The sequence below is a fragment of the Boleophthalmus pectinirostris genome, unplaced genomic scaffold (assembly GCF_026225935.1).
Source record: "Boleophthalmus pectinirostris isolate CB_2022bp ecotype Guang Dong unplaced genomic scaffold, ASM2622593v1 HiC_scaffold_5, whole genome shotgun sequence".
In the NCBI taxonomy this organism is placed as follows: Eukaryota; Metazoa; Chordata; class Actinopteri; order Gobiiformes; family Gobiidae; genus Boleophthalmus; species Boleophthalmus pectinirostris.
Genome location: NW_026571404.1, coordinates 27263839 through 27277037, shown reverse-complemented (window position 1 = coordinate 27277037; position 13199 = coordinate 27263839). Strand labels below are relative to the sequence as shown.

General features: G+C 39.2%; 1 protein-coding gene across 4 annotated transcripts in view; it reads left to right on the top strand.

Annotated features, from left to right (window-relative positions):
• Positions 1–13199, top strand: part of ctbp2a (C-terminal binding protein 2a) — a 67625-nt gene that overhangs the window by 18026 nt on the left and 36400 nt on the right. For all 4 annotated transcript variants that reach the window (XM_055162704.1, XM_055162705.1, XM_055162706.1 and 1 more), the window contains one exon: positions 4085–4258. In XM_055162704.1, coding sequence (XP_055018679.1) covers positions 4201–4258 — 58 coding nt within the window. In that variant the 5' untranslated portion in view covers positions 4085–4200. The remainder of the gene's footprint in view (positions 1–4084; positions 4259–13199) is intronic.

Below are 13199 nucleotides of genomic sequence, written 5' to 3'. Positions count from 1 at the left end.
AGTTGCTGGAGAGAAATGAAATTGAGTGGAGGCACTAGGTGGCACCAGCCTGGCTAATTTACATACCCTTTACCTAATTTTCTGTAACTCTAAATTTTCAACATTATTTTTCAATAGAAAGAAACTATAGTGCAACCGGAAAGCCACTCATCTTACCAAATGTGATAGTCTGTCCATTTGTTAAAGGGAGTTTGTTTTATGTCACGCTCCATAACGTGCTAATGGATAGTTTCTCTCAGACACAACACAGGAATTGAACTGTGCTTCTGTAAATGTGGGGCACAGTAATGCATTTATCACAGCTGACAGTCCTTGAAGAAAAAAACATTTTAGTTTCACACAAGATATTCATCTTTCAGTACTTCTATAAGGGCCTTTGCTGCTCTAAAATGAAGAGAAGAGTTTGCATTTGTTGAATTTTTGTAACATAGTGTTCTTGGTTACCCATGCAGTCTGCATGATGATGTAGAACTGTGGATGGAGGATAGGGATCTTATCAAGAATGTATGGCTGAACAAGTCTAACTTCATAATTCTCTTACCCCGTTAAATTTTTTATCACCTGTTGTTTCTGCTGAAGTTGCGTTTATGACACCATTCATCTCTGTGATGGTTACTACCACTGTGAAATCATCTCTATAGGAAAGATCCTGACTTGAATTGGGCAATCTGTTGTGGGTTCCACCAGTCGCTTGCCTTTGTTCTTGCTTTGCCTGTGATGTTGCCTAGTATGGCATTAAACATATCTTGCATTTATTCAATTGCATGGACACAAGCAGGAGGCAGATCCTCCACCAGAAAAGTTACATAGTGCACCTTTAACTGTGGACATTGCCTCTTTGTGCTGTCAAGTAGTGAGACAGCACAAGGAGGAAAAGTTGCTAGGGAAACATGAGGCACCAATGAGGAAACTATAAACAAGTCTTGTTTGCATACTTGTATCTTGCACTGCAGCCACCTGTGCACTGATGTGAGCGGACGAAGTTGTACTAGAGGCAGTTATTGCTCATATTCACAGAGTTGCTGCTGTACAGAGCGCGGTTAGCTGCTCCTGTGACCTCCAGTGTTGGCAGAAAGATGCCCGTGCACTTCTTCTTCTCCTCCAGTCTATTCATAGCCACCACCACCACCATCACCACACTGCTGCCGCTACCACTCCCCCGCTTCTGACTGACTACTTCCTGCCTTCCCTCTTGCTCAATTACTTCTCCTCCAACTCCCACATGTGGCTCCGCGCTCTCTGGCAGCTACTCTTACCTTGTGGAGGAGGAGGTAGGAATGCCCCAGTCTGCGCGCGTTAGCTTAAAGACAGACTTGAGTGCTTTTGTCAGTGTTTCAGAGTCCAAAAACTGAACTCCTAGTGTTTTCTCGAGATTCACTGAGCTGCAGTGCCCTCTCCCCAAAAAGCACGCAGCTGGGAAATTGCCTCAACAGCTGGCCAAATAGAAACGCAGCATCCATTCATCATTTCAGCCATATTGCCGCACAGCTTATACCTCCCACCTCCCATAGCCGAGTGGGTCTAATTGTAGTTACAGCGCACATCTCGATACATCATGATTTAAATAGTCAAGCGAGAGCAGCACTTGAGAGCGGAGACTAAATAAAGAACGTGTTTGAACACTGTGGGAAGAGGCCAGTGCTCTGTATGTGTTTCTCTGTGAAGGCTTATTGCCACAGCTACAGTCATGACACGGTTCAGAACAGTTTGGCTTTCCTCCAGTTGCTTCGTATGATAAGGCTAATTTGACAAAGTATTACGAGGTGCTTTGTCATTGTCTAAACATAAGTTGTACAGTGTAGTGCTAGCAGAACCTTGATGTCTGATCTGATGTGATGCAGGTTTCCAATAATGAACTATTAAGTAAGACCTTTATGATAGGGCTGTGCAATTAATTGAGTTTTAATTGAGATTGTGATTCAGTCATATCTAATCGTCAATGCTATGCTTAGGCTTTTTTAATCGAGGAGTTGACTGTCGATCCTCTGTCAGTAAATGCATGTGGTATTGAGATATGACTTTGGACTCACATTGTTTATGTTCATTAAATTAATATGGAAATGTGTTTTAGTTTGTTGTGTTAAAATAAAAAATAAAAACGTCCAAGGTTCCGTCTCCTTCCAGCTGGTGGATGCTGTTAAAGGAATGAAAAACTTTGGGAAATTACTGCCTTCCACTGTGACAAGGCACTGATTTGCTGTTTACAATCTAAAAGCAGTATACAAATTATGAAAAAAAAAGAACAATTTAAAATAGGGATCAATCAAAACTGAATATCTTTATTATTTTTTACATTTTATAATGATGGGGCTACCCACCATTCTAGCAGATAAATGTTTGACATTTTGGAGATTTTATTTTTGCATTTTGAAAAAATTTCTATGTGGACAAAATTTTTAATTCAAAGTAATGTTTGTGGAAAAGCAGTTGGTCAATGTAAGCATGTGTATGTGGCAAGTATAATGGCTCAAAAAAGTCAACTCAACATTATGTGGGAGACAGACCTTTAATATGCTGTGATATTTACCGTCAAGTAACACTCACTCCATAACAGTATAGTGACCTTTTCTTCTTTGTGAGCATCAGGAGTACACTGCTCCAGTAATATCAGTCTTGTTAAGAAAATGCATTATTTGCAATTTTTTTAACCTTTAATCATTTCCAATTATTGTGGAGGCAATTGTGTACCAAGAACCAGAAGTATCAAGACAGCCAAAATTCTCTTAATCGCGTGGGAACTCTGTTGATTTCCAGGTTAAATATTCCCTGATTTACACTGTGGGGGCCTAGCAGCAAGTTAATGAAACACTACAGTGTCTTTGTTGTATTCAATTCAGTTGATTTGTGAATCTTAAAGTTGATTTAGACGATCAAGAGTAATTATTTATGATGGTTTAAGAATAATTTGAGCTAAAATGTTGTTTGCCAGTACTTACTTACTGTTGTGCTTGATATTTAACCTTTTAAAATTCCTTGCGAAATGTGTCATATCTCTTTATTGTAAGAGCAGCTTTAGTCAGAAGATGCTTTTTTCTGGCTCTCACTCGCTCACTGGCCAGCCCACCCCCCACTCCCTCCCTTTGTGTCTTCATTTTGCTGATCCAACCTCCCCTCCGCCTGCTGACTAACTGACCCACATTCCTGCTCGCTGCCCTCCCAGTCCATGCACACTTCCATGCACACTGCTGGGCCTATATCTGTTTGTCATCCTCTCCTGTTCACATTGTGCTGCCTGCACCTAAGAGGAGCCTGTGCATTCCTCTCTGCTCCTAAAACTGTGCCATGTCCCTCAGGCTGCAGCAGGAACCAATTAGACGATTGCTCTTTAGTCTCTCGGCAACACAAATGATTGGTAAAACGACTCATTTGTGCTCTGTTTGTTTGTCTGTTTTTACTAGACTAGGTTCAGATCTGGGGGGGTTGGAGAGATGACATTTTTCAGCTATGTTTAATCAGTGGTTCACTCTGAGGCGGCACTCCCTCTTGTGGACAGTGCTCTCTCTGCAGGGTTAGGTGACAGCTGTGACATGTGGGGAGGGGGCAGATCGCAGTTATTGAAGTAAATGGTCTTCAGAGAAAACACCTGAGACAGGCTTTGGTCAGACATTTTATCACCACCAGGAGACTGTTATTGCTCTGTCAATAGACAGGCTGTTCTTTTGGAGTCCGAGCTGATGGTGTCACCGCTTTTTCGAAGGCGTACGTTGAAAACAGCAATGCATCACTGGAAAGCAATAGATTTTTGAAATCTACACATCGTAAGCAAACACTAAACTAAAACAACAAACTAAAATCTCATTAAAATGAATCCATGCTTCTTCATCTTACTTATGCTTATCTTATTCTTAACCTCATTTAGTTATACTTTTAAAATTGAATTAAACAATTTTGAGTTTTAATCATTCATGACATCCTTAATGGTGTCAGGTTTGCAGTCCGTACTTAAGCTCAGTACCCATTGTGACTTTGTATACATCTTTGTGCCTTGTACCCAAAAGACAATCCTTCTGTTTTTTCTCTTGCTTTTCTTATTTTGAAACAAGTTCAGTATATCACAATTGAAACATTGCGTTGTTTTTTCCAGGTATAACACATCATCATCCATCTAAGTGTTTGTCCATCGAAGAATCATAGGACCAAAGGAGGAGCAGCGGTGGGCAGAAAGTCTCGAAAACCGAGGGCACCTCCGTGAGTACCAGGATGGCTCTGGCCGACAAACACAAAGTGAAGCGCCAGCGGCTTGACCGGATCTGCGAAGGTACTGCTCTTTTCTCCAATTTCTGCGTGTGTCTTGTAACTAAACTGTCCCTGTTTTGAGACTTTATTGTGCGCCGCGTGAAAAGCCAGTGGGATCGTTTGCATAAGAGTGTGTTTTTTCTCGTGTGTCAAAAGGCGCCTTGGGACCAGCCATTGCTTCAAACTGGCTCTTTGAAGGCTGTCTAAGAACGGCAAGGGCTGAGATGTGGAAGTGTTTCGGAGGAGGAGGCCGGGAGTGGGTTGATGGTTGAATAAAAGAGTGTGCGTTTTCAGATTCCTGTTGAGATGAAGTAGGGAGTTTGTAATAAACTGAAGCGCTCCTCAGAGTCCTGATTGATTACAGCACCATTGATTTGTGGCTGTGTTTGTGCGTCTCCCTGTAAGAAAAGACACAGACAAAGCACTGATTTTCTTCTTTATTTCAAACCAATGGCTGCCTGTCAAAGCTGGTACTCAGTCAGATCTCATTTATACCAGATCAGTCATGTAATTTTATCAATAGTTTTTTCCTTTTTATAATCACCTTTAATTGCCAACCCCCTTGTACAAAGTCTCCCCCTATTCGTTTTCACAACAAACCACAGCCATTTCTTATTTTTGGAGAGTTTTCCCCGTGATGAAAGATAGAACACATGCTCCAGTGGTTGTCAGTAGTTCAATGTAAGCACAGTTTATTCAGTAATGTCCAGAAGATGACTCAAAGTATGATGTCATTATTGTTCAGACCTTTCTGTGGGGATGGTCAGATCACAATAAAATGCGTCATGGCAAAAGTCATGGTTAACTGATCTCTTACCTGTGTTTTCATTATTCTGTATGTCCAATTACAGAGGAGCATCTGCATCATAAACAATGATGTCATAAGTGAAATATATAGCCTATTTGAAGCAGACTTACTGATGGGGGCGGGAAGGGGACGATGTAATATAAGTAAGTAAAAATATAAAGGCAGTGAGCTCTTTTTCCAAATTTCTTTTTGTAATTAATGGCAGAAGTGGGTACAGTTTGAAAGCATCTTTATTATTAGGAACAACCTTTGTGAGTAAGAAAATGGCATTGATCATCATCATCTATCATTTCAATTAAATTTTGTGTTTTGCAGTGGAAAGACGCGCATACACTATTTAGTTCCATTTTCTTTTGGCTCTGCCCTCCTCGCTGCTTTTAAATGAACCTTCTCTCAACAAACCCCATTTGCGCAGAATTAGAAAAGCTTCCATTAGCTTTGTTCATTCCAAGGAAAAATCTACTTGAGATCCAACATAATAGCTGCTCGAATGAAGCCGAGATGCACTGTTGTTTCCAGTCTCCGAATGAGAGCCACATGTGCCATCTCCGACCACTCCAAGACTCCGCTACTATCGCAGTATTTCTCATCCACTCATCTCTCACTTCGACAAAGAGGCCAGCATGTTTAACATTCTTAAAAGTGTTTTCTCCCCTCCGCTCAGCATTTATTGAAAGATTCTACAGCGCTTTGCTCAACTTATCAACCATAAAGTCAGTACAAGTAGTTTTTTTCCCCTGATAATATTGGTGCTTTTAAAAATGTCTACACGATGATTCATGTTGAGAGATAAACAGACTGTGAATCATAGTTTTTCACTGTTAAATCATACCACAATACTACAATATACTAGTACATTATAATGAGTATTATTATTATTTTATACAGTGTTTCCCTTAGATTCTGGGGAGACTAATGGCACAAGATTTTTATATTTTTGTGTATTTTTGTTTGAGGATAAATGGCATTTATTGCCTGTATTTAATCTTAAAGCAGTCTTTTTATCCCAGTATAGTTACTTTTATGTTTATGATAAGTGTTTATGATAAGTGGGTAAAAAGTGTGATTTGGTGATGCCAATATATATTTCAGGTTAATTAACAGTTAATGGTTACATGGGACCAGCTATCACATTTTGACACACGTGGTGTCTTCGTCAGGGCATATACTGACACACCACCTACTGAGCCCTTTTAAGGAGCATGGGGTCATCTGACCTAAAGCATGTGACCAGATGTACAAATTACAGGACAGAGAGAAAAATTTAAAATGTACAACTACTTGTAAATAAGATGATGCTGTACATGTGGACAGAACTACTCACTGTATTGCACTGTTCAGACATAACAAACCACCACACAGCCCATAGTCAAAATTAAAATAGTATTGTAGAATTTTGAACTATTTATTATTTATTTTATTTATTTGAGTTATTAGGATCATTAATATCGGTTCATATTGACTGTGGCTACTTAAAGCTTGAAGTACTGGTATGAGAACTGAAAAAGCTGAATTGGTACATGTATTATTTCTACCTCTGAACTATTAATGAAAGTAATTACCTCCTTTCTCACTACTTCTTGTTGCTTGCTTTACCTCTACAATTTTATTACCGCTACTAACTGATAAACCTTTCTAGCAAGACCGCATTACTACTGCTGTTAATCACAGCTGTATAATCAGGACTGCTACTATTTTTATTTATTTTTTCACCTGAAGTGTAGTGTTAAGTGGAAGATTTTGCCCTAATATACTGTTAGTCACCACTGCCGCTCTATAAACGTCCAAGGGAGGGTGATTCACAGTGAAAGATGAGGGGAGGGAGTGAATCATGGTGTTTTCACGGTAGGGTAAAATCTCCTCAGACAAATAAAAAAACATCTAGAGTGACGGGGCTGTTGTGCACCGTAATGTCAAAAGCAGTCACTATTATCTGTAAGCAGTGCTGCGACTGAGGCGTGAAATAGAAATCAAAGTTGATATCATGTGTATTGACAAAAACAAGGAGATGAGGGTGTATTTTTGATTGCGTTGTGGTAGAGAGAGGAGCTTCCCTAATCTGCATTTATCTTCTGAGGATAACTGTGTCAATCCAATACTTGTTTCACAGCGGAGTGCATTGATTACGTCTCGACTCATTGTGATGAGTGGCCAGCAGAGCCGTGCCTAGCCATCTAAACTCAATTGGAAATGCCTGATCAAATGTGCCTGTTTACTCCCATCAAAAGAAGTCACGGTCCAGGAATGTGCATTTTAAGACCAACCGTGAATGTGCCTCCACTGAAGATAACTGATCCTCGGACAAGATTATCAGTCCCTCTCTCTGTATATTTTCCCTTTCATCTCAGATTTTTGTGTGGACCGAAGACATCTAAGACCAAAATCGTGAATCAATTACTCTTCAGTCACTTTGAAACTGGACTTTATTTTGTGTAAAAGTCGAGTCACACACAGTCTGTTTAGCTGTGAAGTGGCACATCAGAATTTAGCAGGCAATTTGAAAACTTCTAAAGGAATGCGCGCTGCGTCCACTCCATTTTAATGGGCAGTGTTGTCTGATTGACCACTTCTTTATTGAGGAAAAAGTGCAACAAGAAACAGCCAGAGACCAATGTTATTTCTCGTGTTTTTTTTTTCTTGGCTGCAGTTTTGGCTAATAATTATAGGGGTGGATCCAGCTTGAATTGTTTGAATATGAATAGTGCCCGCAGTGCCTTTTTATCGTTCACCACAACCTCAGCATTTCCAAGGAAATATCTGATTAACTGGCGCTGAACAATTTTTCTGCCCGCGTTGTATTATGCATCATAATGAGACATACACACCACTTATTTTTATTGTCATTGCTCAACTTCTTGAAAAGTAACGATACTGTTTTCCTTGGAACTTCAAATCAGATTAGGCAGAATAAAGGTTCTGTTGGTATTGGTAATTGTCCCTCAACAGTATCCTCCTTTGTGTCAGAGGGCTGTTGAGGTGAGACATCATGCTGTGCTTTAGTACATATTATTTATTAAATAATTTTGATACTTGTCATTGCCTCCTGAACATATTTCAATTAATCCTTAGTTTACATATCAGATATCCAAACGTATATGGTACGATTGGTCCATCTGTAAAGTGCTTGGTGATGTGCCAGCTGAAGTGTAAGTGCAATAAGGGAACTGTGGTAAACATCTGTTGTGAGCATCAGTTCCTGTACTCCGTTATCCCCCCTTTTTCTGTCTAACTCTCTTCCCGTGTGTCCTTCTGTCTGCTCCATCTGTGTACCCAGCATGCTTTTGGCTTGGGCAGCTCCACAATTTGATGGCAGTGCGGCGGAGCCAGTGTTAACTGACTGGTCCGGCAGAGATGGAGGCGAGCAGTGCAGTGATGTGACAGCATGTTCCTGAATGTTGATTTACAAGTTGTAAATCTGTGCTTGGACGCGGACACCACAAGGTGGGGCAGTGGAATCTGTTGCTGTGGATCAAATGCATCAGCTGGCATGGCAGATTAAAGTGGTTTAGCACAGTTTTGTTTTGTGCTAAAAACATCAATTGGGAAATTTCATTGCTTTACATTTTTTACCTTTGTGAAGGGTAAAAATTCAAGGTGTGTTTTATCATGTCATGTCATATCATTGAAATGAAAGGTGACCAGATCCTCTCAATAATCAATTTATTTAAGTTCGTATAGATGGTAGAACATAGTTTTTGCATCTAATGATATCTTTTAACACTTGAAGTATTCATTGCTAAATAGTTTGCAAATGAACACAATGGGACAACTAAGAACTAGTAATCTACTAAGTATGATTGTACGCGGTGAACTTGTGCCACACCAAATATTTTTAAATCTGACTAGTCATTGAGTCATTTGAAACAAAACACTTAACCGTCTTGATCAAGTTCTGCTTTGTCTGTTACAAAATGTTTTACCATTAATGGGCTATGAGGCCTTGTGCGGGTTTGGACTGGAGCCACTGGCATTATAAAAACTCTAGATTACCGCCTACTATATTTGGTTGAATTGTCCTTTGTTGAAACATATCTGTACCAACTTTTAATGAATCTTTGTAAGTTGCAGTAGTAACTGTTAGTTTTCCATCTCTTCTCCTTGTGTAGTTGTGGTTTTGTGTTCTCTCCCACCTCCCTCCCTTTTTGCTCCATTGTCCCCCAGCCCAGCTCACACTTTGGCATCCAGCACTGGTATGAAGTCATCGGAGGGAAGAAAACCGAGAGCCGTGTTGTTTTTGGAGGGAAGTCTGCTACAGCACTGTGGCTTGTCCAACATTATTATAATTTTTATGCTCTGAATACTTTTAATTTCACATTTGTCTGTTTCCTGTATCTAGTGTCTGCAGTTGCTTGTGTTTGTGTTGGCACCAATGTATCTTTCTTGTGCTTTTGGGTTAAAAAAAGAAAAGAAAAAGGGAACCTCTTCTTTTAAAAGTACTATAAGTAATGTGTGGCTTGTATTATATTCTAGTTGAAGCAGTGAGATGCTCATAAAATGGCACATACTTCAGTATCTGTATCACACCTCTTGCAACACTAAGCGTATTTTGTTGTCATATTGTTGCTCTCACCTATATTTTGTTTACACCAGATATTAGGGCTGGAAATTATGATATGGTGATACATGATGATACTCTGTGATATACTGCTGTTTTTTAAGAACCATATACATTTTAGCAACAATATTTATTTGTTAAAACACTAATTGTGCAAAGTTAATATGAAATAATCATCAAAACAGTTAATGTTTCCTTCCACTAAATTAGCAACAAAAATATAGTGAGGTCACAAAAAAATAGTTAAGGGATACCAAAAAAATAGTTTTGGAGATATATCGATACAGCAGCCCACAACAAAGATACTGTATCACCAAATTTAGTAACACAATATTTCAATATTTTAATATCTTTGCACACTACCCTACCGGATACCCTTCCAATCCCATCCGGCCACTGTAGCTTTACTGTACTAACAATGCTAAATTTGGCAAATTTGAACCACTGACCCCGGATGAATATTAAGCCACTGCTGAAGCTGGTCCTTATGTTTTTATAAATGTAATCATCATATTTCAATTTGCTTCAACCTGTCATATAAACAGAGGTTTAGTGAAAATATTACACATTACAAAAGCCTAAAACCATAGTATAGAATAATGCACAGATTGTCTCTTGCCATTTAAATAAGTAGAAACTTCCTTGCCGTCAGCTTCCATTTTGCAGTCCATCCAGTGGCTATAGAGATGCTTTTAGAGCAAAATAATCCCACTGGAGTCGCCCACAAGCCAACTCTGCGTTTTATCAGTTAAGTGTGCATTACAATTTATGTGACAGCATTATTCTCCGCAGTGACGTGGCCATTGTAATCCCATTTCCAGTCGGAGCCTCTTGCCCCACGCACATGCATAAGCCAATGTGCATTTAACATTCAAATCATGCTTCGAATTCACGTCTGCCCAAACAGACAGTTGTTTTTATTTCTCCGGCACTATTCTATTCCCATTGAACTAGCTGCATGTCATTTTTATTCATGTATGCACGTCAGACCAAGGCTACGGCTTTGGAGGAGGTTGCGTGTGTGGATGAAAAGGGACACTAACGAAGTGCCGCTGTCAATGCGCAGAGCTGGAGCAGGGTCAAAAGGGCCGGAGTGAGGAACCAGGATTGTGAAGCGCTGGGTGTTTGGATATGTGTTTCCCTGCACTGTCGGATGGCTGCGTGTAAGTGGCAACACATTTCAAATTGGCTCAGTGCATGAGAAATCTACAGCGCAGAAAGCAGGCATGCAATATTATACTGTTAAATTACTCTTTTGCTCATAGAATGTCCCATTGTAAGTACAGTGCCAAAGATCTAAATGCACACATTAGAATAGCATTAAATTGAATTGTAAAGTCATTGCTACACACATTATATCTCTAATTAATAAAAAAAGGGGTAATTTGTGCACCATCAAGTTTAATACGAACTGCAGAAGATTTAACTTTACTAATGGTGAAACAAATTTATACAAGGTTGCAGGTTTGAATATTAATTGGACTGTGAAAATGTCAGTAATGGATATTTTTGTGTGTGTTCTTGTGCTGTACTACTAAAATTGATATATAATAAACATAAAAGCATATCATTGCCCTAGTTTGCTGCAAGGAGCGCTTTTTCTTTGTGTTCTTTTTACATACATAAAGACCATGTAGAATATTGTACAAGATACTATATACTTTATTCTGTAAGTCTTTTCTATAACTCTTTTCATAATTCTATTAACACTTAAATAATGTACTTCAATACACCATATGACCAAATCATACGTGCTTTTCCAATTCTCCACTCCGTATTCAATGTTTGGTCTTTATGCACGTCTGCTTGGGTGGTTTTATATTTTTTCAAAAATCCTCAGCTTAATTCTTTAAATCCCTGCGTTAGAGTGAATCTGGCTCTGTGTGCATAGCCTGGCAAGTATGGCAAACCAAAGAACATTACTACTTAAAAGTCAAACATAGTGTAGTTGGAGGCATACACAGCACTGAAATTTGCTTTCCAGACAGGATTAGACATTGGCTAAGAGTGCACACCTTCTATTTGAGGTTGACTTTAAGAGATTTCTGAGAGCCATTGCCTCTTGAGAGCTGAACTAGAAGTAATGAGGAAGACAGGAAGAGGTTAGGCAAGTAGCAAGGGATCACATTTACTCTATAGACTGTTGCCCTTGAAATAGTCTTTATGAATATGTACTGGCTTGAATGTTTGAACACGCACTTGTAATTCTAATTAGCTTCACATATATGTTTAAGATAATTCTATGATGGCAAGAAAAATAATACAATATGGATCTTATATCAAAATCCATGACTACTGTTTGTAATGAATGACAAATATTATTACAAAAAGTGGCACAAGTTTACCTTATTAATAAGATTGGGGCGACTTCAAAGATTTTTTCAGCGCAGCCTTGATTAAATAATTCATCTTTATCATTTTTTTTCCATGTGCCTTCATCTCATCATCCATCCTATTTTAATTTTCTTTTATATGAAGTCAACTTGGGTTCCTCTGAACCTCCCAAAAGCCTGTCATCTGCAGATTTGAACCACTTTCATCAGATTTTGCAGTCACCTTGTGGAACTGCACCAGGATCATTTCCTGTTTTGATCATCGTCTCTAATCGCTTTAACTGTGATTAAAAATATTGACTACATACAGTTCCACAATAAACATTTGTAAGGAAATACCTAAAAGTGCCCCAGTGCATTTCCGGATATATTTCCCGACTGTTGCAAAAAAAACCAATTAGATTTGAATAGAAAAAAGCACTTCCACAGTTTACATCTGTTTTCATGCATTAGTAAACAGGTTTCCTCTCTGCAGAGATCAGGTTCAGACCACAAAGACAAGAGTGGGGTTTGTAGGTACACCCTCTAATAGCTTAAGTAATGTCTTATAACATAAAAGTCTTGCTTTGCATGTGATCTACAGTATGTGATAAGACATAAAACAGTGTGATAAAAAACCCCATTCAGAAAACTTAACTTAGGCATGAAATTTCTGATCAATCAATCAGAATAGTTGTAGGTGCTTTGGATATAAAGAAACTCCTCCCCTTTGACAATCCAGATTATTGAACTGTAACATAAGAAGACTGGGATGCTTTGGGAAGGGGGGGGTTACCGAGTTTAGCTGTTAAAATGAAGGTTTTATAGAGTATTGTTTTAATGTAATTGTCTTGCTTTGTTTGTTGTTTTATTTTAATATCTATAAACTTTTTACTTATTTGGAACTGCAAGTTAAAGTGAATAGACAGAAACCGAGTCAGGGATCCGGGATAGAAGAGAGCGGAGCATTGAGCCTCAGAGCCATCAAGGACATTTCAGAGTAAGTTGGCCGGCAGTTACGCGGTGACTCTGCTGCAAGCATGGGGCCTGGAGGATTAGTGTCCAATCAGAGTGGATTTGATGTTTACTGACAGCACATGGGACTTAGAGAGAGAACTGTATTTCATTTGCATTCAATGGAGCCAACCGCATTGCTTTGCCCGGCTTCCCCTCCCAGCTCTTAGAATCCAGAAAACCAAAGACTTGAACTCATTGTCGACGCACTCCACCAGGTAAGAGAGGCTCCGAAGTTATGAGAGGCTTGTGGGGGTTGGACTTAGATGTGATC